The sequence below is a fragment of the Dama dama genome, chromosome X (assembly GCF_033118175.1).
Source record: "Dama dama isolate Ldn47 chromosome X, ASM3311817v1, whole genome shotgun sequence".
In the NCBI taxonomy this organism is placed as follows: Eukaryota; Metazoa; Chordata; class Mammalia; order Artiodactyla; family Cervidae; genus Dama; species Dama dama.
This window is the reverse complement of record NC_083714.1, coordinates 12,111,764-12,135,881: the sequence shown is the minus strand read 5'-3', so window position 1 is coordinate 12,135,881 and position 24,118 is coordinate 12,111,764. Positions and strand designations below refer to the sequence as shown.

Below are 24,118 nucleotides of genomic sequence, written 5' to 3'. Positions count from 1 at the left end.
GAGATCCCTAGTCTTTCCCATTCTATTGCTCTCCTCTATTTCTTTGCATTGATTGCTGAGGAAGTCTTTCTTATCTCTCCTTGCTATTCTTTGGAACTCTGCATTCAAATGGGTATATCTTTCCTTTTCTCCTTTGCTTTTTGCTTCCATCTTTTCACAGCTATTTGTAAGGCCTCCTCAGACAGCCATTTTGCTTTTTTGTATTTCTTTTTCTTGGGGATGGTCTTGATTCCTATCTCCTGTAGAATGCCATGAACCTCTGTCCATAGTTCATCAGGCACTCTGTCTTTCAGATCTAGTCCCTTAAATCTATTTCTCACTTCCACTGTATAGTCATAAGGGATTTGATTTAGGTCATACCTGAATGGTCTAGTGGTTTTCCCTACTTTCTTCAATTTCAGTCTGAATTTGGCAATAAGGAGTTCATGATCTGAGCTACAGTTAGCTCCCGTCTTGTTTTTGCTGACTGTATAATGCTTCTCCATCTTTGGCTGCAAAGAATATAATCAATCTGATTTCAGTGTCAACCATCTGGTGATGTCCATGTGTAGAGTCTTCTCTTGTGTTGTTGGAAGAGGGTGTTTGCTATGACCAGTGCATTCTCTTGGCAGAACTCTATTAGCCTTTGCCCTGCTTCATTGTGTACTCCAAGGCCAAATTTGCCTGTTACTCCAGGTATTTCTTGGCTTCCTACTTTTGCATTCCAGTCCCCTATAATGAAAAGGACACCTTTTTTGGGTGTTAGTTCTAGAAGGTCTTGTAGGTCTTCATAGAACTGTTCAACTTCAGCTTCTTCAGCATTATTGGTTGGGGCGTAGACTCGGATTACCATGATATTGAATGGTTTGCCTTGGAAATGAACAGAGATCATTCTGTCGTTTTTGAGATTGCATCCAAGTACTGCATTTCAGAATCTTTTGTTTACTATGGAAGAAGAATACAAGAGCATTATACCTTTGTTCCTCATCGCCGAGCCCTGACTGCAAGCCTTCATATTATATAAGCCCCTAGACTCCTCATGGAAGGAGGGGGGCACAGTTCTTAAGGCATGAGCCTGCTGTATCTCCCCTCTGCCAGTTGAAGATTAAAGTCGTCTTTCTATTTCCTCCAAACTCTCCATATTTTTTTTATTTGGCTTTGGTTGCCAGAGAAAACCAAGATTTTGACTGCAACAATATCACTATGCAAGAATGGATAAAATAAAAAACAATGACAACAGTGGCAAGGATACAAAGAAACCAGATGTCTCATATACTGATGGGAGTGTAAAATGCTATACAGCCACTCTGGAAAAGTTTCTTTAAAAACTAAACATACACTTGCCACATGCAGGCATGCTAAGTCGCTTCAGTCATATCGGACTCTTTGCAACACTATGGACTGTAGCCCTCGAGGCTCCTCTGTCCATGGGGATTCTCCAGGCAAGAATACTGGAGTGGGTTGCCTTGCCCTCCTCCAGGGGATTTTCCCAACCCAGGGATCAAACCTGCATCTACTGCAGCTCCTGCATTGCAGTCAGATTCTTTACCACTGAGCCACTAGGTATGTGCACACTTACGATATGACCCAGAAACGACTTTCCTGGGCATATATCTCAGACAAATGAAAGTTGTGCTCAGTTGCCCAGTGGTGTCTGACTTTTTGCAACTCCATAGACTATAGCCTGCTAGGTTCCTCTGTCCATGGGATTATCCAGGCAAGAATACTGGAAAGTTGTGTGTGCTAAAGTCACTTCAGTCATGTTGCACTCTATGTGACCCTATAAACTGTAGCCTGCCAGGCTCCTCTGTCCATGGAAGTCTCCAGGCAAGAATACTGGAACGAGTTGTTGTGTCCTCCTTCAGGGGATCTTCCCAACAACCCAGGGATCATACCAGAGTCTCCCGCATTACAGGTGAATCCTTTACCGCTGAAACTCCAGGGAAGCCCACTGGAAAGTTATGTCTGTGCAAATTCTATACTCAGATGTTTATAATAGTTTTTTCTGTGACAGCCCCAAAATGGAAATAACCAAAATGTCCCTAATTAGGTGAATGGTTAAACAAACTGTAGTATATCCATAGCATGAAACACTCCTCACCAACAGAAAAGAACAGACTATTGATACATGTATCAACTTGGATAGATCACAAGCTTTGAACAAAGCAGAAAAAATTGGAAAAATCACATTCTTTATGCCGTCATTTACATAAAATTCTCAAAAGGACAAAATTATAGAGTAGGAAAACGAATTCATATTTGGCAGGGGTTATGGATGATGGCGGTGTTAGGTGTGCCTATGAAGGGATAGCTCTCTAGTGAAGGAATATTTCTACATCTTGATTGCAGTCATAGTTGCACAAATCTACACAAGTGATAAAATAACATAGACCTGTACATATACAACATTCCAGTGTCAGTTTCCTAGTTTTTTTTTTATACTGTAGTATAATAATGTGAAATGTAATGATTGGGCTAAACAGGATGAAGAGTATGTGGAGCATTTCTGTACTGTTTTGGCAACTTCTTGGGAATCCTTCATTATGTATCATAAGTTAAAAAATAAACCACTTATAAAGCAAATAACTCAGAAAACAAGAGTGTGGAAGCTAAAACCCAAAGAGCAAGTAAATAAAATATTTTATAATAATAGCCTATAACAACATGCAGTTTTATGAAGAGAGATTTTAAATGGGGAAGATTTGCATAGGCCAGTTACATATAATACCAAGATCATTTTTATCTGTAGGATTAAAACATGAGTTAAAAAATATTAGAGCCACAGATTAAAATATCTCATCTTAAACCAGCCAACTGGCTATTATAAATTGCTTACAATTAGTCACATAAACAAACAATGAAAAAAATTCTTCAAACAATGAAAAAATCATTCATGAAGTGTCTTCAGATTAGTTGTTCAAACTTTATCTAGTAAGTGGTGGGAATGAAGAAGTTTCATATTCCTATGACTGTCATACAGTTAATTGATTTGTGTATGCCCTGTGTAGGATGTCCTCAAGTTTGTTTCACTACAGATTATATTCATTTCCAGCTGTGGTAGGGAAAGAATATTTGCACTGGGTAAAATGTTTAGTGATAATTAGAAAGGAGCAAATAGGGGAAACCTGCCTCTCCCACCTTGGACACAAAATGATAACCACTAGCCATATGAAGCTATTTAAATTTTTAAAATTAAAATCAAATTTAAAATGTAGTTCCCAGATACATTTCAAGTGTTCAGTGTGACTAATGGCTACCATATCAGAACAGCTTAGATATAGAACTTTTCCATCATCACAAAAAGTTCTCTAGAAAAAAGTGTTGCTCTAGAGCATGAAAAACGTCATTTCCCCACAATCATAGGTAGTGTTACAGCCCAAAGAGCTCTGACAGGAATTAGTATTGCATTATCTGAGGTTTTCATTTACACATAATTTTATCTTCAGCAATACTGAGCAGTATGTTGCAGTGGTCAAGTGCTAGGGTTTTAGGGTAGAATAGCACTGGATTACCATTTTAGCTCCAACCTTTGCCAAGTTGTGTGACCTCAAGCATGCTATTTTGCTTCTCTGTGCCTGTATTCTCCTTTTTTTCTTTTTCTTTTTTTTTAAGGTGGGGACTAGGGAATATGGAAACTCCCTCAAAGGGTTGTTGTGAAAGACTAAATGAGAAAAGCGCAATACCTGACACATGTGATCTGTAAATATTCCTGAAGTCCAGATGATGGATTTGGCTTGTTCTAGTACCTAAACTCTAGATGGCCAATAGAAAAGGGAATATTCAATTGTACAAGTAGCAAGGGAGTCCATCCCTAACATGGCACCCCTTTGACTCTTGATAAATAAACAGTAACCACACTGTTCCTCCATACTTGGGGACAGTAACAAAAGAGAAGACATCGTCTCCCTTAGAGATCTATTTGTCTTGCAGCTTTCAAAAAGTGAAAGAATACCTTACCCTTGTCCTTAAGGGATTCAGAATTGAAAGCTAACCACCCAGTCATATCAAATAATTTAAAAGCACAACACACCATCTATAAAAGGTTACCCGAACAAGTCACTCAGTAGTAGGGGCACTTGGAGTTTGTCTCCAGCTGTTTCTGGCAATCAAATCCAATTTCTTGATGTATTATTATAGTAAAATGTTACTATACCCAATCCTTTGTGAGTACCACACAACAGGCCTTCTGTACCTCTGAAATCAACTGGATATTTATTGAACACCTACTAAATACAGGACACTTTCACTATACACCAGCCATTAGCAAGCTACATCTGGCAAGTCAAATTAGGTCCATTTTGTATTTTCCTTATGGTAAGGAAGGTATGAATGACTTTTACATTTTCTCACCTGTTAGAAGAACTGCCTTTACCCACTCATACCAAACACCAAATGGCCCTGGACATTAGCTTTTCCTCCAGACTTGATAATGTTTCTTAATTAATTCAACCTAAAATTCCAAGGCAAAAGAGCACTTATATGTGAAACTTATACAGTAGGAAAGTCATTTCAACAGCTAACACTGTTTGAATCATAAGTGATGCCAACACGCTTTATACACTTTCCATGCTGTTAAAAATCAAAACTACAAAATCACAATGAGATAACACTTTGCACCCACTAGAATGGCTGTAATAAAAAAAATAGACATTAACAAGTGTTGGTAAAGATGTGGAGGAGAATAGTATACATTGCTAATGGGAGGGGAAAGTATATAGTCACTTTGGTAAATTCTGGCAGTTCCTCACAAATTTAAACATAGAATTTCATATGGCCCAGCAATTCTACTCCTAGATAGGTACCAAGAGAAATGAAAGCATATATCTGCACAGAAACATGTACATGAATGTTTATAGCAGCATTATTCATAATAACCAAAAGGCAGAAGCCAACCAACTGATGAATGGATAAGTGAAATATGGAAAGTCATATAGCGGAATATTATTTAGCCATTAAAATGAAGTATTGAACATACTACATACTACATACTACATTTGGAACATATGTACATACTACAATTTGGAAAAACTTTAGAAACCTTATGCTAAGTGAAAGAAGCTAAACACAAAAGATTTTTGTATGATTCATACACATTGTATGGTTCTATTTATATGAAATCTCGTCAAATGAAAATCCATAGAGACAAAAAATTAATTAGTGGTTGCCCAGACCTGTGAGTGGATATGGGGTATAAGTGAAAAGGGGCACAAGGTAATGGAAATGTTTCAAATAATACTGTGGTGATGGTAACACACCTTTAAATACACCTCTAAATACTAGTAACAATAAACTGTAGAGTTTTTAAAAGTGTACAACACCAAAAGCACATCTCATAAAAGAAAAAAAGGATAAATTATATCTCATCAAAATTTTAATTTTTTGCATCATTAAGAAAATGAAAAGACAAGTAACAGAGTGGGACAAAATATCCACATACCATGTATCTACAGAGACTTGTATCCAGAATGTATAAATAATTTTTACAATTCAACAATAAAAAGTCAGTAAAGACAATAATTCAATTTAAAAATGGAAAAGAGGTATGTATGTTTTAATAAGTAAATGAAAACATGCTCATCGTCATTAGTCTTTAAGGAAGTACAAATCACAACCACAAAGACATATCATTTCACATCTACTCAGAATGGCTAAAACAAAAAAACAGACAACAACAAATGTAGGTGAGGAGGTGGAGAAACAGAAACCCTCATACATTGCTAGCAGAAATGCAAAACAGTGCCGCCGCTTTGGAAAGTAGTTTTGTAGTTTCTTATAAAGTTAAAGATAAATTTGCCATATGATCCAGTCATTCCACCCTTATGTTCCTATCAAAGAAAATGAAAACATTTGTCCACACAGACTTGCACACCAATGTCCTTAGTGGCATTATTCTTAATAGCCAAAAACTGGAAACAACCTACATGTCTAGTAAGCAGACAGACAGAATGTGTTATAGCCTTATAATGTAATACTATTTGGCAATAAAAATTAATGAAGTACTGGTACATGCTATAGTATGGAGGAATCTCAAAAATATGCTAAGTGAAAGAAGACAGGCACAAAAGACCACTTCTTACTTGATTTAATTCAGATGAAATGTCCAGAATATGCAAATTTATAGCGACAGAAAATAGATCAGTGGTTACCTGGAGTTGGGAGTGGGAAAGAACTGTAAATAAATGAGTATGAGGGATTTAGTGGGGAAGTGAAAATGTTCTAAAACATGATTATGGTTGCGTCATTCAGTAAAGTTACTAAAAATATTGAACTATACACTTGAAATGGGTGAATTTTATGATATGAAAAATATATCCTAACAAAGTTATTAAAAATAGGAAAGGAAGAGTAGGGGAAACTGGATGAGGAATACACAGGAATTCTGCATTATCTTTCCAACTTTTCCATAAACCTCACACTATTCTGAAATTTAACTAAAAAATAACAAGAATATGTTCATGCATTCATACCTATCTGTGTGAAAAGACATTTATAAAGATGAAATGTGTAAAATCTCATTACAGATGAGCATTAACATGAACATTTGAAACTATTTCGATAACAGAGAATACTATTAGCCCCAAATAAACAAAATGTTATCCCCCCAAGAGAATTCCATTATTCTCATTAGTTGTCCTGTATTACCTAAAATAAATGCTCAATTATTATTACTATGAGTTTTATCAATAAACATTTGCTGAAATTTGTTTTCTCCTTTGTCATATAAGTACCTACACATTATCTTCGATTTTGTTTTTTAGCCCACAGAGCCTACTATCTGGTTCTTTAGGGAACTCTGTTCTACAATATTACAGGATAAATATAATCAGTCTCCTTCTTGAGTGTATTGTTATCATTACCTAGTTTTGGCATAATGCCCTTAGTATATTAGTCGCTCAGTCCTGTCCGTCTCTTTGTAACCCCATGTCCGTGGAACTCTGGAGGCAAAAATACTGGAATGGGTAGCCACTCCCTTCTCCACGGGATCTTTCTGACCCAGGGACCTAACCACGGTCTCCTGCATTGCAGACAGATTCTTTACCATCTGAGCCACCGGGGAAGCCCGTCCTTCCTTAGCATAGATCCTATAATTTTGCCTTTTGACTGACAAAGTCTAAAGATATTTACTATGTAGCTCTTCACAGAAAAGTTGCCAAGCCCTGTTCTACACCATAACAGGGTAAATATAATCAGTCTCTTTACTGAGTATATTCTTATCATACTTAGCTATGGTATGATGCCAGTCTGGATATCCCCTATAAAGGATAAGCAGTGCATCTCTTCTGCTGTGGCACTATTTAGGATTCCCATAAATAGAAACACCATTAGCTTAATAGTCTAGCAAAACCTCGATGTCACCTTTATTATGGTGATATTAAAGAGTCAACACTATAGAAAGAGTCAAGATGACCCTCAAGTTGTTATGTCACCACGCCATGGACTCCGTGAGATCTCTTAGATATCAAGTGGCTCCTATGGCATCACACCCTGCCTTTGGCATCACCCTGGCACATCACCTTAGTGTCATATGCTATCACTGTTGTGGCAGAATTCTGCCCTAATGCCACTCCACCGAAATGTCAGCATAATTAACCCCTACTTCCTTCCAATCCTTTGGCAGCAGCAGGAGCGATGGGGAGGGTGGCCACAGGCACTGGTTCGAGCTCAAGAGGTAATACTCAGCTGCTTACCGTCTTCCCTTCCGCTTACCACTGCAGGTCAGGGCCCCCAGGACAGGACTTTTTTGGCTCCCATAACTCTCTTGCCATGACCCCGCACCCATTTCGCGTCACCGACTTAGTGCCCCAACAGCGACCACCCACCCCGGTTCTACACGAAGCCGCTCCCCATACCTGACTCCATTCTCCAGCTGTCATCCTGGGCCAATTCCACCGGCCACTTGACTACGGTGGCCGCAAGGGACCCTGGGACTCGTAGTTCCGCGCCGCTAGGGGCAGAGTCAGGGAGAGTGGCGAAGGCGCCTCCCTGCCCGGAACTGCGCTCAGACTGCAATTCCCAGAGGCGCCCTGCGATGGGAAAGGCAACGGAAGACGAGAGGATGGTGATTGGTGGAGCTCTACGGGCTCTTGTGATTGGCACTCGGAGCCTGCGAAGTGAGGAGGTGGTGGATCTGGCTGCCCCGTGATCCTGGGAAAGCGAAATGGAGGGGTGTGTGTCTAACCTAATGGTCTGCAACCTGGCCTACACCGGGAAGCTGGAGGAATTAAAAGAGAGGATCCTGGCGGATAAGTCCCTGGCCACTAGGACTGACCAGGTAAAGCAGCGCTGGACCCTCTCGTCAGGCGGCGGCGGCGGCGGCGGCGGCGACAACGTGGCTGCACAGCCCTGCCCAGTCCAGGGGGAGGCCGGTTCCGAGAGGGCGGGATTCCCGCCCCCGCCTCCCCATCCTTACCCCTGGGTCACCTCAGGACTCGGGATAGAGCGGCCCGATCTAGCCCCGCAAACCGCCAATGTTTACCCCACCCCTTCCCCCTTTGGCCCGGTACTTAGCTCGCTGTATTTTGGATATTTCTAGAACGTTTAGCTCATTTCTCAGAAATGCCCAATCTTTGAGGCATCTGTGAGAAGGAGAGTTTTTTTGGATTTTTGAAATGGATTTCTTTGCTTTTATTAGTGATTTTATTCGAGGCAACATGTGTAACTGAACGCCTCTTGTGTGTCAGGCAGTTACTGGAAGGAGCAGACGTGTATAAAATAATCTCAAATCATATGTCCGATTCTAAATGTGGTATTCTTCGGGAGAGAAGTTGACGTGGTGCTTTCAGAACATATCATGGAAGGACCTGATTTAATCTGGCTTAGAAAAGCCGAATGTTGTAACCCTAAAGACTTTGCAAAGAAGGGAAGATCGACTTATCTTGAAGAATGAGAGAGGTTTCCCTGGAGGATGAATGGGCAGTTTAGGCAGAACCGAAACAAAAGAGAGTGGACCTTGGGAAATGTTTCTTTCTGCTCTCCTACTTAAGGAACCCTCATCCGTTCACCCTGAGTTTCTAGAAAGATTCATGGTGCCCTCAGTAAGCCAACAAACGTTTATAGATTGCTTCCTGTTTGACAGGCACCGTGCTAAGCACTAGCAAGACAGTGTCACATAATTAAAAATCTCCATTTTGTGTCTTTGGGAAGAGAATTAGAAGTCGGGAGACTTCTCTGGAACTTTCCTTTGTTGCTCAACCTGAAAAATCCCTTTGCCTAGTTTGCCTTTAGTTTGGTCTGGTAGTGTTTAATACTTTAGATTTAATTTAACAAAATTAAGATTTAATAATACTTCTAACCATTCTTCATCAAATCAATGGCATAAAAAAGGGAGAAACTATTCAGGATCAAAAGACTTAAACAATTATTGCAACTTGTGGACCTTGTATGGATCCTGATTGAAAACAAGCTAACTGCAAAAAGACATTTGGGGTACTGTTGGGGAAATCTGAATACAGACTGGGTATTTGATGTTATAAAGGAGTTAGAGTTAATTTTAAGCAGTGTAATAGCTATGTAGTAAAGTATTTTTTTGGAGAAGGAAATGGCAACCCAGTATTCTTGGCTGGGAAATCCCATGGACAAAGAAGTCTGGCAGGCTACAGTCCATGGAGTCACAAAAGAGTTGGACAGGACTTACGGACTAAACAACAAAGTGTTTTTTAGACACTCAAATATTTAGGGATGAAAAGTCATGATATTTAAGATTTGTTTTTTAAAATCTCTTTGAGAAAAAAAACACGAAGCAAATGTTAGAAAACATTTGTACAATGTAGGTGATTGGCCTATTTTTATATGAGTTTGAAATTTTTGTAATAAAGCTTCTAATACTGTTTTCTTTTACAGAGAGCTAAGAAATATAGCAGTCACTGCAAAAAAAAAATAAGAGCGAGGAATTCTTTTTGAGAAACATGACTAACTCCTTTCTAGCTTATTTTTTAAAAATAATGTTGCTTTCTAATTCTGTGTGTAGTATGTTTTTAAAATGGCTATATAGGGAATCTCAACTAGTTTTATGAACATTTCCTTTCCATAAGATTCACTTGTTCTTTCTAGAGCATCTAGAAAATTCAGGCTTGTGTCCTAACATTTGCTAGCTATCTGACCTTGGTCAAGCTGCTTACCTTGAGGAATCTTAGTTCCCTAATCTATAAAATGGGGATAATATATACTATATAGGATCATGGGGATTACAGGAGATGATAGACGTAAAATTTTTAGCACAGTGCCTGACATAAAAATATGTACATAGCCAAAGCTCTATTGCTGCCAAAGCACTGAAGTAAGTTTTTTGCTGTATTGCTTTCATGGGTCTATTCTACCCAGAATTACCTACATTCATCAATGTATTCTCCGCATGGTACTAAAACCTTAGGCTCTCTTATATAAGTAATGTAGTTTAAGGTTACCTACCTGAGGATCCAGTCCTCTCCATTTCTTGTTTCCAAACCGTATGTTCACTGGCTCAGGATTAATATGTTCTGCTTTCTTGTCTTAGTTCTTCTATTTCTTTTCAAGAATGTTGATCTTACTGCTTCTCTGTTTCCCGTGTAGGACAGCAGAACAGCATTGCATTGGGCATGCTCAGCTGGACATACAGAAATTGTTGAATTCTTGCTGCAACTTGGAGTGCCAGTGAATGATAAAGATGATGTGAGTACTAGGCAGAGTTGATAAATTCCCTGTTATCTTTAGAGTCCAGACTGGTGTTTACTGAAGCCCAAGAATTAAAGTCACAAACAAATTTTAACGTTTATGACTAGGAAGTTGCAGCATGGCACCAGTGACCAAATATAGGACTGGTGGTAGCATTATTTCAGAATGTTAATTTTGCCACTCATAGCCTGTAATTTAAGGTAAGCATGCAGATCAAGTCTTATTGCAATGACCACTAAGAGACTACAAACCCTTTTTTATTATGTTAAAAACTTTTTGGTGAATAGTGCCTAGATATTAGAATGAGGGCCTAGAACTTTTTTTGTTATATAGAGATTTAGTGCAATAGTACTAGTTATATTAGGGTAGGACTTCTTGCAGGAGACCCCGGTTTGATTCCTGGATTGGGAAGATCTGCTGGAAAAGGGATAGGCTACCCACTCCAGTATTCTTGGGCTTCTATTGTGGCTCAGCTGATAAAGAATCTGCCTGCACTGCAGGAGACCTGGGTTTGATCCTGGGTTGGGAAGATCCCCTGGAGAAGGGAACGGCTACCCACTCCAGTATTCTGGCCTGGAGAATTCCATGGACTGTATAGTCCATGGGATCGCAAAGAGTCGGACTCAACTGAGTGACTTTCACTTTCACTTTCTGAAGAATAAGGTGAAAACTTTTTATAAGCAGGTTCCTTTTCAAGGATGCTTGAGGAAGTAATATTCTTAATGGCAAAAAAAGAAAAATAATGGAGGAACAGTTGAGTACAGTATGTATATCCACATAATAGTATGCAGTCAATAAAGTTATGATTCCAAAGAATGGCAGAAAAATTCCTACAACATAATGATAAGTGGAAATTGTGGAAAATACAACTTAACGGAGCTTGATATCCTATGATCCCTATTTAAAAACACATTAGAGTTAGACTTAGGTAGTCTCCATGTTTCAGAATTATGGATGCTTTTCTTTTGTATGTATCTGATTTCCAAATATCCTGCAGTGCTTAATGAGGGAAAGAGAAAGAATATATTTTTTTAAAACCTTTCATACACAGCTCTGTAAACCCTGTCTTAATGTTGGCATTAATCCCTGTGACTTTTCTGCCTTGTTTGTGTTCTGTCCACCTCTTTTACAGGCAGGTTGGTCTCCTCTTCATATTGCTGCTTCTGCTGGCAGAGATGAGATTGTCAAAGCCCTTCTGGGAAAAGGTGCTCAAGTGAATGCTGTCAATCAAAATGGCTGTACTCCCCTACATTATGCGGCTTCCAAAAACAGGCATGAGGTAGGGTTCCATTCCTAGGCAGCTTCTTTTGAGTTCTAAACCTCTACCCAAACACAAATATTGACAAATATTGCATTGTTTTCTTTTACATCTTCCCAGATTGCTGTGATGTTACTGGAAGGTGGAGCTAATCCAGACGCTAAGGACCATTATGAGGCCACAGCAATGCACCGGGCAGCAGCCAAGGGTAACTTGAAGATGATTCATATTCTTCTGTACTACAAAGCTTCCACAAACATCCAAGACACTGAGGGTAACACTCCTCTGTAAGTGGCGAGTAGCAGTCATTTGTATTCTATCTGACATTAGCCCTCTTGCACTAATTCTTACACATTATTTTTTTAAATTCTGCTTATAATACATGTTTATGGCCAAAAAAATTGAAAATACATAAAAGTATAAAGATAAAAATTCAAAGTGCCTATCACCTTGCCACCTGGAAATAACCACTGATAACATTTTAATGTATTTCCTCCCTGTCTTTTATATGTAAATATGCATACTTTACATATGCTTTTTTTTAAAAATTGGAACCATATTGTGTATGTAATTTCATATCTTGTGCTTTTTACCTCATACTGTAAGCATTTTCCAATGTTAATAAATATTTCTAAAGTGATTTTGAATGCCTATACACAATGCTATTTTATGGATGTGCCAGAATTTAATAATTCCTCTATTACTGTATATTTAAGCTTTTTTGAGTTTTCCACTATTATAAATAATGCTGCATTGATCAAACTTTATATGAAAACCTTTGGCCATATTGCTGATTAGTATCTTAGTGTAGAACTAGGATTGTTGGGTCAACAGATACACATTTTAAAACAGTTGCTGTATATTCCCAAATTACTTTCAGAGAAGTTGTATTATTGCCTCCTTCCAACAGCAGTTGGAGAGGGCCTATTACCCCTCTCCAACACAAAAAATATCCTTTTCTTATAGGAAAAATGGTGTTTCAGAGTTGTAACTTGCATTTTCTTACTATCAAGGAAGCTAAACATTTTTAGTGTCTATGACTATATTTCTTCTCTAAATTATAGCTTTCTATATCCCTTTCTCTGTTTCCTTTTGGAAAATTAATTTATTTTTACTGATTCATTTGCATATCCTTGACATAGTACAAATATTAACATTCTTCCATGCTAGTTGAAAATATTTTCCCAGTTTGTCTTTAAATTTTGTTTATTATTTTTTGAAATAACAGAAGTTTTCAACTTCTATATAGTCAGATCTATTAATCTTCCCTCATAGCTAGAAAGTGCTTCCTCACCCTGAAGTTAGATAAATATTTACCTGTATTTTGGGGCTTCCTGGTGGCCTAGATGGTAAAGAATCTGCCTGTAATGCAGGAGACCCAGGTTCAATCCCTGGGTCAGGAAGATCCCCTGGAGAAGGGAATGGCTACCCACTCCAGTATTCTTGCCTAGAGAATTCCATGGACAGAGGAGCCTGGCAGGCTACATTCCATGGGGTTGAAAGAGTCGGACACGACATAGCAACTAATATACTTTCACACACTACAATCAAGAACTCAGGCATTTTCATTGCAGATCCAGTTTCTTTATATCTTTTGGGCTTCCCTGGTGGCACAAATGGTAAAGAATCTGCCTACAATGCAGGAGACCCAGGTTTGATCCCTGAGTCGGGAAGATCCCCTGGAGAAGGAAATGACTAGTCACTCCAGTATTCTTGCCTGGGAAATCCCATGGACAGAGGAGCATGGTGGGCTATAGTCCACAGGATCACAAAGAGTCAAACACAACTGAGTGACTAACACTGATTATACTATGTACACTTAAGTCACCTGTATTTTATTACTGTTTTACAAAAAAAAATATTGCATTGGTTTGGTTTAGTTACTGTTTTTCATTTAACTCAAATGCATCTGGCATTGATTATGTATGACCTGAAGCCATCCTCTACCTTGATATTTCTTCTACAGTACTTGGCCACTTTTATTCCTTATTGTATGGTGACTTTTTTGAACCAGAAATTCTATGAGTCTTCTTCTTAGTCCAGAGTAAGATTCAGTTTTCTTAAAAGTATTGTTTTCTTAACTCTGTTTTAAAATTTTTCTCTGTAGTTCTGAGTGGCTTCATTTAGAAAAACATGCATGTTCTAGCCCTTTTCTCCAAATAAGAAAGGGAGGGTGGCCTGGAGGAAATTTAGGAGTCACAGGCAGTGTTGGGTCCTGGGAAGAGCCAAAGATTAAGGAATAGTTAGATGCTATTTGCCCTATCCAAACTCAGCCACTTAACAGCTATATTAAATACTTGCATTAAATAACTTGGAGAAGTTATTTAACTTTCCTGAGTCTAATTTTCTTATCTGTAATATGAGATGTGTAAAATTCCTTCCTCCCTAAGGTTAAATAAAATAACATGTTAAGTGTATAGTCCTCTACCCGGTAAACTGTTAAGTGCCTCACAAGGTCCCCACCCCCACCCCCGCCCAACTCACTGCTCAGCCATGTCGTCATCATATACAAAGACTTTAACCTCTGTTACAATTTCAACTGTAAAATGGTGATAATAATACCTTGTTAACCTACAAAGTGCCTATAAAAATCAGATGATATAAAAATTTTTGTAGACTGCTTTTCCAATATTTAAACCACACAAGTTTCTATTAGCAGATTATGTATAGAGGTTTTTCTAAATTCTAACCCAGAATTATATGTGTTTGATGTAACCTACTAATCTCCATAAAATGAGGGCATTGTTCCTTAGGCTGGCATTTAGATAACTTTTGTTGTAATAGGGTCAGAATTGTTATTTATGATCTGAGATTATAAAGCTATATTCCACTGAATTTTAACTTATAAACACTCTTCTCCATGGAAATAGATTTTCCTTTCAAGATTAAATAACTTTCCAACATCACACGACCATATGCAGTTTAGACTACCTGTCAACTCCTAACCATTACACAGAATTGGAAATGATTAATCAATCTCTGTGGTCCTTCATTTCAGACACTTAGCCTGTGATGAAGAGAGAGTGGAAGAAGCAAAACTGCTGGTGTCCCAAGGAGCAAGCATTTACATTGAGAATAAAGAAGAAAAAACACCCCTGCAAGTGGCCAAAGGTGGGCTGGGTTTAATACTCAAGAGAATGGTGGAAAGCTAAGCAGCTTGGATTTAGTCTTACTTTGTTAGTTATGTGGCTGTTCCCTAATGTACTGGTAACTATTGTACTTGTGCACAAGACATCATCTATGAATGACGAAGTTTTTTCATCTCCCGTCTTATAAACATGTTTACTATTGTTCCTGCCGAGTTATTTGTTCTTAGCTTACAACTTGCTTTCCAGGCATTGAATAACTGTTGACATTGTTCTACTCTTTTATATTATTCTGTATTGAATTTTGGTTAATTCTGTGCAAGTGATTCTGTGGCTGTTGTGAGTCTTAAGCACCCTATCATGCACCCTCTATCCCCCTTTGAGGCAGAACAACCCCAGTAGCACCAGGCCAATTGTTTTGCCATATGTTTCTAGGTAGATGCCAGAATGTTCCTCCATACAGTTGAAACACATTGTAACTCATTTTTCAAGATCACTCAGAAGCCTATGCCACATATTTCTGTTTTTTCCGACAGTACGGTTTAATTTGTTTTTGTTATCGGAGGAATACTTACATCTTGTGAGGACCAAGTTTTCGGTTCGGGGATCCTGTCCAAGTTTGGCATTCATAAACACTAAAATAATAAAATATAATCACTTGGGTACCAGTGTCTTTTTTAATGAGCTGTTTCCCTCCAAAGTAAAATGTATTGTTTTTAAAAAGAAAATTTTAAAGTACCTATATTAAATCACACCATATTGAAAAGAATGTCAATTTTGTTACCATGATGTATAACAGAAACGAATTTTGATTTGTATTTCAGTAGCTAAAAAAATAAAATGCTGAATCTCCTGATTCTTCTTTCAAATCAGTTAGATACTCACTTAAGCCTTTAAAGGCTTTATAAAGATACTTTTTTAATTTTTGGTAGCTCTAAAGTCAGTAAAATTAGTGAAGCTTGAACTGCAGCTAAAATATGTAAAAATCTTCTGAATTGCTAATTAAATTGGAGCGAAAGAAAATTAATAAGTATAAACTTGATGTCAATTTAGGGAAACATTTTAAATGATTACTAGCCATAAAATCTAATGAACTCCAAGTGACTCTTCTAATTATTTTTTATTTGAATTTTATGCTGCAAATATTGCTTGAAATAAGTAATCCAAGTGAGTCCACAACCTTCAATTAATTTGGGGTCAGAAACTTAATGACTGGTATCTAAAATGAGTTTTGTAAACACAAATGTGTTGTTGATATGCAAACCCTTTTACATAAGTATTTTGAGTGCTAAGCTTTACAATTATTAATCAGGGAAGCATATTCTTATAGAACTAGACTTTGTTTATTGAATGCAAGAGATAGAATTGATGATGGGAAATAATTTCTTTCTAATGTTTTTAGCGTGATAACAGAGTAAAGTTGTATCTAATAGAGCCTGTTAGGCCTGAAGGTATTCATAAGTGCTGAGTCTTTTTGTCTGAGGTAGTAAGTTTTATGAATGTAAAAGAAAACTCATCTTAATTCTTTAATAAACAGTACAGATGGAACCAAACCTCATGTAATTTGTAGGCCTTTGGCATTTTATTCCATTTTATTTTTTTGCCTGTATCAGGTGACACTTGGGACCTTAGTTCCCTGACCAGGGATCCAACCTGCATCCCCTGCATTGGAACTGTGGAGTCTTAACTATTGGACCACCAGGGAACTCCCTTTTGGCATTTTAAATGAAGTGGCTTAACATTTCAATCACTAAAACTGAGGGTATTGATGGCCTCAGATATTGATCAGATTGTTTCATGTTTCCTATAGGAAACCCAATAGAGATGAAACTGATTCAAGTTCAGCAGGTTTTACAGTTATGTTCAAAATGAACTCAGGAAAGATGACAATTTTAATTGTAGAGCTTAACTGAAAATATAATATGGAAACAATAGATAAATAAAAGAGTGGAAAAATTACATTCCTATTTATTGGAGGGAGTCTGCCTTATCAGTGTGGTTCTTTGAGATTCAAGATAATTAATTGTACATTTTACTTCATAATCTCTGACTTAACAATTTAGTTGACCCTAGTGTTTTGATTTCCCAATATAACTGTACCAACTACACTGAATTCATTACATGGCAGTGTTTTCTGCTTTTTGTTTCCATATCATTTTACACGATCAAGCCCCCAGATTCTTCTGTTAGCAAGTTTGATATAATATGGGAGCTCCTCACTTGGAGGTGTATGACTATAACTTCACAGTTGTACTGACTGCCTAAAATTGAATGCATTTTAATGTGCATTTTTCTGGCAAGAGGGTTTTGTAGCTTTCGTCAGATTCTCAAAAGGATGTATGACTTCTAAAAAGGTTAAGAATACCTGGTTGAGGGGAAGGATGGGAAGAAAGGATAGTTAGGGAGTTTGGGATGGACACTGCTTCCCCAATGGCTCAAAAGAGTCCACCTGCAATGCAGGAGACGTGGGTTCAACCCCTGGGTTGGGAAGATCCCTTGGAGAAGGGCACAGCAACCCCACTCCAGTATTCTTGCCTGGAGAATCCCATGGGGAGAGGAGCCTGGCAGGCTGCAGTTCATGGAGTTGCAAAAGAGTCGGACATGGCTGAGTGACTGAGAATGCACACATATACACACTGCTATATTTTAAATGGATAACTAACAAGGACCTACTGTATAGGACAGGAAACTCCACCCGATGTTATGTGGCAGCCTGGATGGGAAGGGAGTTTGGGGGAGAATGAATACATGCATATTTATGGCTGAGTCCCTTTGCTGTCCATCTGAAACTATCACTACATTGTTAATTAGCTAAACTCCAATACAAAATAGAAAGTTTAATTAAAAGGAATCCCCAGTTGAGAGAAAAAAATACTGAATCAATTATCAGCAGACATAGGTTCTCCAAAAGTAGAATACCACACTTTATAAATTTTTACATCCATTCGCCATTGTAGCCATTAAGAGGGCAGAAATCATCTCCATTTTACAGATGATCAAACACCAAGAGCTAGAACTACAGCCAACACTAAATTTCCTGGATCTTGATCCTGAAAGAAAATGATTCATTTCCTTTCCACCTCTACTCAAAAAACAGTGGGCCAAATGGAAGGTACTGTGACATTTTGACAATAATCCATTACTTGTAATACCCACCCACTGAAGCTGAAGCTCCAATACTTTGACCACCTGGTACAAAGAGTCGACTCACTGGAAAAGACCCTGATGCCGGGAAAGACTGAGGGCAGGAGGAGAAGGGGGCAACAGAGGATGAGATGGTTGGGTGGCGTCATCAACACAATGGACACAAATTTGAAAAAACTCTGGGAGATGGAGGACAGGGAAACCTGGCATGCTGCAGTCCATGGGGTCACAAAAGAGTCGGACCCGACTTAGCAACTGAACATACACACATACACACACACACCAAACCCTGTGCTTTTCTTTACATTGGTGGACTTGCGGGGTGATTTATTTTCTGGTTTCCCAGAACCTTCATTATCATCTTTGAATTATTTTTTGTTTTTAAACCAAAGCTTCAAAGACCAGTGGGATTATTGAATCTTTAGATTGGTTTGAACCTGTTATGAGACCCCATAACCTGTTTTACGGGCTTCCCTGGTAGCTCAGCTGGTGAAGAATCTGCCTGCTATGCAGGAGACCTGGGTTCAATCCCTGGGTCAGGAAGATCCCCTGGAGAAGGGATAGGCAACCTGCTCCAGTATTCTTGGGCTTCCCTGGTGCCTCAGATGGTAAAGAATCCGCCTGCAATGTGGGAGACCCCTTGGAGGAGGGCGCAGCAACCCACTCCAGTATTCTGGCCTGGAGAATCCCATGGAGAGAGGAGCCTGGTGGGCTGCCGTCCATGGGGTCACAAAGTCGGACACGACTGAGCAACTAAGAGCACAAGCAAGCACGACCTGATTTACAGCATGTAGACATTGTAAACCACCTTTTATTACTAAACCTTGGATTTGTTTCATTGAATTTAGTAATTTGGTACAGTTAAAGGAACATTACACTGGGAATCAGATTGGGTGGGGTTCTATAGGAATGACCCAGCTTTTTAAAAAATATTTTTGTTTATTTGGCTGCACCTGGTCCTAGTTGATGCATGCAGGGTTTTCCATCTTTGTTGCAGCACGCAGGATCTTTAGCTGTGGCATGTGCGATCTAGTTCCCTGACCAGAGATAGAACCTGGGCCCCCAACATTGGGAGCATGGAGTCTTAGCCACTGGACCACCAGGGAAGTCCCAGAATGACCCAGGTTCTTAAACAACATTCATCTCTTCCTGTCTCTCCCACCAAGATTATAATTCTGCATGATCTCCTACTTCCACCCCATCATTGTCAGGAGTGGGCCATTATGTGCATTACTATCCTTAGGTGCACTGAGTTTGAAAAAAGCTTGAGTCCTATTAATCTCAAAGCTCCTTTCTAGCTCTTCTTACTGGAAGTTCAGGGTAAAAGCTGCAAATGCTAACTTCTCAGCATACAATACTGGGGGGAATATTTGCTTGGTACTCCAAAGAACATAAGAGATCTCAAATATTAATAAATAGCTTCTGGGTTGTTGGTCAAGAATTACTGTGTTTTAGTCCTTCTTAAAAAAAAAATCATAGATCACTATTACTTGGAGGCCCTGTGCCATGCCATACAAATTCCAGCCTTCTTGCCCTTTAGTCAGTGCACTACTGTTGATGACATGTAAGAACTTGTCACAGTTAGTAAAGCTGTATACTATTAATACATGAAGACAAGTCCTAGCTCTGATTCTGCTCAGCACTGTGTCACCAGCCACAGTACCTGGTTCATAGTAGCTATTCAGTAAATATCCAGTGGGTGACTGAATAAACAGATGAATTTGGGGACAATAAGGACCGAAAGCTACAAAGCTGTTCCATTGACTTTATCATATCCTAGTTGCTAAATGCAGAAACAGGTGAAAGAAGTTCCTGGAAATCTGTTTGGGCAGTGAGAAGTGAATGGTTAAGAAGTCAAGGCTGGTTGGGGATTTGGTTGGGATGACCCACCTAACTTTTAACTACCTGTAGCAAAATAAATCAGGTTGTACCCTATCTGAATGAGAATTATGCTGAAAGAATTTGGTTGAAGCTTAACCCATCTTCTAGAATATTTGGGTGATGATCTATCCACTACTTATCTTCTGATCTACTGATGAATAAGCAGGGGGAAAAAAACTTTATTTCCTTATTGGGAATCTCTTTAACATAGGAGCCCATTTTCCTACCCAAGTAAGATTTAGTGAACACAATTTTGCTATGAATCTGTAAAATGTCTCAGGATTCATCACAAACATAAATATATGGTATATTATGGATGTATTGATACTAATAGAAGATTAACAGCCTGGGATAAAACTTGCACTGACCCAGAGTGGCCTTACAAGTAGATGGAGTAGTTAGATGGTAACCCATATGGTTTGATTTGAGAGGGGCTGAGAAAGCTTCTTTTGCCAGGAATACTTCCCCTCTGGATTGTTCCAGTACTTGAAATTCCACCATTATTAGTATCTTCGGACCAAAGAATTATTTTCAAGAGTCCTGTTAAAAGATAATTATTTCTAAGAGGGCTAGCTCATTATCAGCTTGAATGACATCACTGGTTGATGAAAGATCATATCCACTGGACAAGAACAGGCCACAGAACAGCTACATTTGGAAAGGGTGGCAAAGGGAGAGATAGGCTGAGTAATAATCCTGCTGAAGGGACACAGACCTGAATGGGTCACAGAGCCAGCAGGCACATGACAATCCCAGGTGTTTGGAAAATAAGATGCCAGAAGGCCAAGGGCACTGAAAACAGAGATCCAAAGATATCACTTCCGATTAACCTCACCTACTTCCCAACCTTGCCCAGCTAGGGTTTCTGCATGGGCAACATGTACTCTTATATCCTTAAAACAGGACCATGCCCTCCATTCCTGGCAAACTCACTATGTTGATTTCAAGTCAGCTCCCAGACTATCAAGATCATTTTGAGTCATACAGCAGAGTATCCATGCACCCCAGGAAACATGATTTTATTAAATGTGCCTTCTGTGTTTTTATATAAATCACTAATTCTTATTCTTGGATTCTGGGCATCTGCAATTTTTCTAAAACTGGACATGACACTGTGTGTGTATAAGCATTTTTCTAAGGAGAGGGGTCCAGAGTTAACAGCATTTTCTCAAAGTGATCCATAGCCTAGAAAAAGGTAAAAAAAACCACTAATCTAACTATCAAAATTTTGATCAGAAGTGAAGTCTCTCAGTCGTGTCTGACTCTTTGTGACCCTATGGACTGTGGCCTGCCAGGCTCTTCTGTCCATGGAATTCTCCAGGCAAGAATACTGGAGTGGGTTGCATGCCCTTCTCCAGGGGATCCTCCCATTTTGATCAGAGCAATACTAATAAGAACAGAACTTTAAGAAGTAGCTGAAATAGCTCAGTTTGGAGAGCATTAGACTGAAGAACAGAACTCTATAAGACCACCAAGAGTTCCTGCCTTCCTGCTCAGCACCAATTCATCGAAAATTTGGGAGTGGTGTTGTTAACTGTTATATATTATAAGTCTCTTTTCTTGTAATTTGCCTCTATCATAAAAGTAGAAGGGAAGGTGAATTTCAGCTACTTTGGCGTTCTGGTCATTAAAATTTTTACACTGCTGGTATTTGGTTTTTAAGATCTAAATATCAGGTCATTCTTAAGACCGTCATCATTTTGCTTCCTGAACCCATCAGACACTATATGTCATAATATTATATTTAGTCTGAACAAAATTACAGAATCTTCAAAAATCCCTGCAAATGGCTGAAAATTAACACATCAAAGAAAATACATAAGTAAAAACTTGCTGTCTCTTTTCTCCGTGACTCTGGAGAAGTGTAATGTTAATTTCAATGTCTGTCTACCCTAAAACGTTCTGAGACTCTACCTCCATTAGTGTATAGGTATAATCTATATACAAAGAGTTTCTCACTTTCCTCTACATGAAAACCTAGATGTGATAAGTTAAAGATTCATTTCTTATTTAAAAAGGCTTCACTTATAAGGAAGTAAGACACACAAAAAAGTACACACTGTATGGTCCTTTTTATATGAAGACAAAGCTAATCTCTAATGATGAAGAACAATTCAATGGTTGCCTGGGTCCAGGGTGATCGTGAGAGTGCACAAAGGGGCATAGAAAACATTTTGGGATGATGGAAATGCTCTATTTAGACTACCATGGTGCTTTCATGAGTGTACTGCTGGCTCAGTGGCAAAGAACCTGCCTGCAAGTGCAGAAGCCACAAGAGACACAGGTTTGATCACTGGGTCACGAAGATCCCCTGGAGGAGGAAATGGCAACCCACTCCAGTATTCTTGCCTGGGAAATCCCATGGACACCTCTGTCCATGGGGTGGCAAAGAGTCAGACGTGACTGAAACAACTGAGCATGTATGCAGGCATTTGTGGGTGTATACATCTGTCAAAACACATCAAAACACTTGAAATAGGTGCAGTTTATTATACATAAAGTTAAAACCAATAAAATTATTCATAAAAGATTTACCTTAGGCTCATTAAAGTAAGATTTTTATTGAGTATTACTTAAAAGAAGATTTAAAATCTGATTACACAAATGAAAAAGTCTACCTGTAAATTTATTCAAAGCGGGGTGTTGATAAATATAATCAAAAGAAAAGCTTTTTAGCAGGTGAAGAGGTGATATGAATGCATTTTAGTTAATAGTTAGCATTTACACAAGAATTATATCTCTTTGTTAATGTGAAATATCCCAACAGTAGAACAGTTAATGTGTTCAGATTATCTAAGATAGATCTTAAGTGTTCATTTAGTTTGGCCCTTCCAAAGTAGAGATAGCATCAGACAGTGCGACAACATAATAGCTCATTCAAAGCTAAATAGTACATTACCTGTGATATCAACATTTTGTATTCATTGAAGGGAAGTTGTATTTGGAATTGTTTGCCTGTACATTATTTTGCGTTTAAAAAGTTAATTTACTTTAAAATTTTGCTGTGCTCAGATATTGGATAGCACAGTGGTTCCCTGGGGAATCTAATATGATAAATGAAGCATTAATTTTAAGACCTAGTTTTAAATGCTATGTACCAATTAATATGTACCCTTTCTTCTCTGGAATTTTAAGGATTTTGTCCCCAATCTATGCGATTATTGCTGGTGAATTCTTAGTGATCAATGTGAAAATGAATAGGGAAGCTCTGATAACAGCAAATCCAAGAAATAATATTGAATCCAGTTAATGGCACCTTGTCATGTGTGCATGTGGAATGCCAAAGAATAGCTAAAAATAGAGAAACAAGATTTCTGAAATAAGACACAGGTGTTGTGGCAAAACACCTTCAACGAGTTCAAAATCACTTGCCATTAACTGTGTTTACAGGTTAGTGAAATTAAGTACTCTAGACTGGGTAATGCAGGAACCCTTGCATTTATTTAGTAGTTATCTTGATCTGTCTATTCTGGATTGATGGGAAGAGCTCCATGTTAGAAGAGGGTTGGCCAGAATGAAGGCAGGTGGTGGGAAATTGGTTAGGTCAACTCAATTCCACATGCCACTAATGGATTCCTTGGTGATGAACACTGTACTCAGGCCACTGGCCTATGGCTTAATCTCCCCCTTCTCCTCATCAGAAAATGGCTCATCTACAATCAAGGGCTGGGGCTCCTGCTGGGGCGCAGGCTCCGGCTCCAGCTGGATCTCGAGCTCAGACATGGGGACAAGCTCAGGCCCAGAGGGTGGCTCCACAGTAGGCTGCAAGGCAGGCTCAGGCTCGGGGACAGGCTCATGATCTGGCCCCAGGGTGGTATCAGGCTCAGTCTCATGGATGGAAGACGGAAGGGCAGCTTCGAGTTGGATGACATCATCATGTGGCATTGTCTCACCCTCTGTTCTTTGGTTTATCTTTGTCATTGGTCTGTGGGAAGAAGGCCCAGGGAAGAACAAGTTAGGGTCTGACATCTCATGTGGAGCCATAGGCTCTGTAGCCTCAGTGACCATAGGTCCCAAACCCCTGTGATTTCTGATAGTCTGACTCACTGTCAGACCATGGGTCTCCATTTAGGGTACAGAATGGTTAGGTCTTAACTGTATAGTATACTGTCAAGAGAAA

The 24,118-nt window shown here is 38.8% G+C and overlaps 3 protein-coding genes across 6 annotated transcripts in view; 1 reads left to right on the top strand and 2 right to left on the bottom strand.

Annotated features, from left to right (window-relative positions):
- The window catches only part of ATG4A (autophagy related 4A cysteine peptidase), a 74,250-nt gene extending 66,291 nt beyond the window's left edge, over positions 1-7,959 (bottom strand). Inside the window, exon 1 of one of the 3 annotated variants that reach the window (XM_061137220.1) lies at positions 7,830-7,959. In XM_061137220.1, the coding sequence (XP_060993203.1) occupies positions 7,830-7,839 (10 nt within the window). In that variant the 5' untranslated portion in view covers positions 7,840-7,959. The remainder of the gene's footprint in view (positions 1-7,829) is intronic. The other 2 variants (XM_061137221.1, XM_061137219.1) reach the window with 2 other exon arrangements.
- Positions 7,960-8,064: 105 nt separating this feature from the next.
- Positions 8,065-16,526, top strand: PSMD10 (proteasome 26S subunit, non-ATPase 10). Of its 2 annotated transcripts, none has more exons than XM_061137223.1 (5): positions 8,065-8,251; positions 10,528-10,626; positions 11,762-11,908; positions 12,008-12,095; positions 14,886-15,023. In XM_061137223.1, the coding sequence occupies exons 1-5, from the start codon at positions 8,138-8,140 to the stop codon at positions 14,891-14,893; spliced, it is 456 nt and encodes a 151-aa protein (XP_060993206.1). In that variant the 5' UTR covers positions 8,065-8,137; the 3' UTR covers positions 14,894-15,023. The 2 variants fall into 2 exon arrangements, with proteins under 2 accessions (XP_060993206.1, XP_060993205.1); XM_061137222.1 differs by having other exon boundaries at positions 8,066-8,251; positions 12,008-12,174; positions 14,886-16,526.
- Positions 16,527-23,607: 7,081 nt separating this feature from the next.
- The window catches only part of VSIG1 (V-set and immunoglobulin domain containing 1), an 85,091-nt gene continuing 84,580 nt past the window's right edge, over positions 23,608-24,118 (bottom strand). The window contains exon 12 of the mRNA XM_061136976.1: positions 23,608-23,923. Coding sequence (XP_060992959.1) covers positions 23,608-23,923 — 316 coding nt within the window. The remainder of the gene's footprint in view (positions 23,924-24,118) is intronic.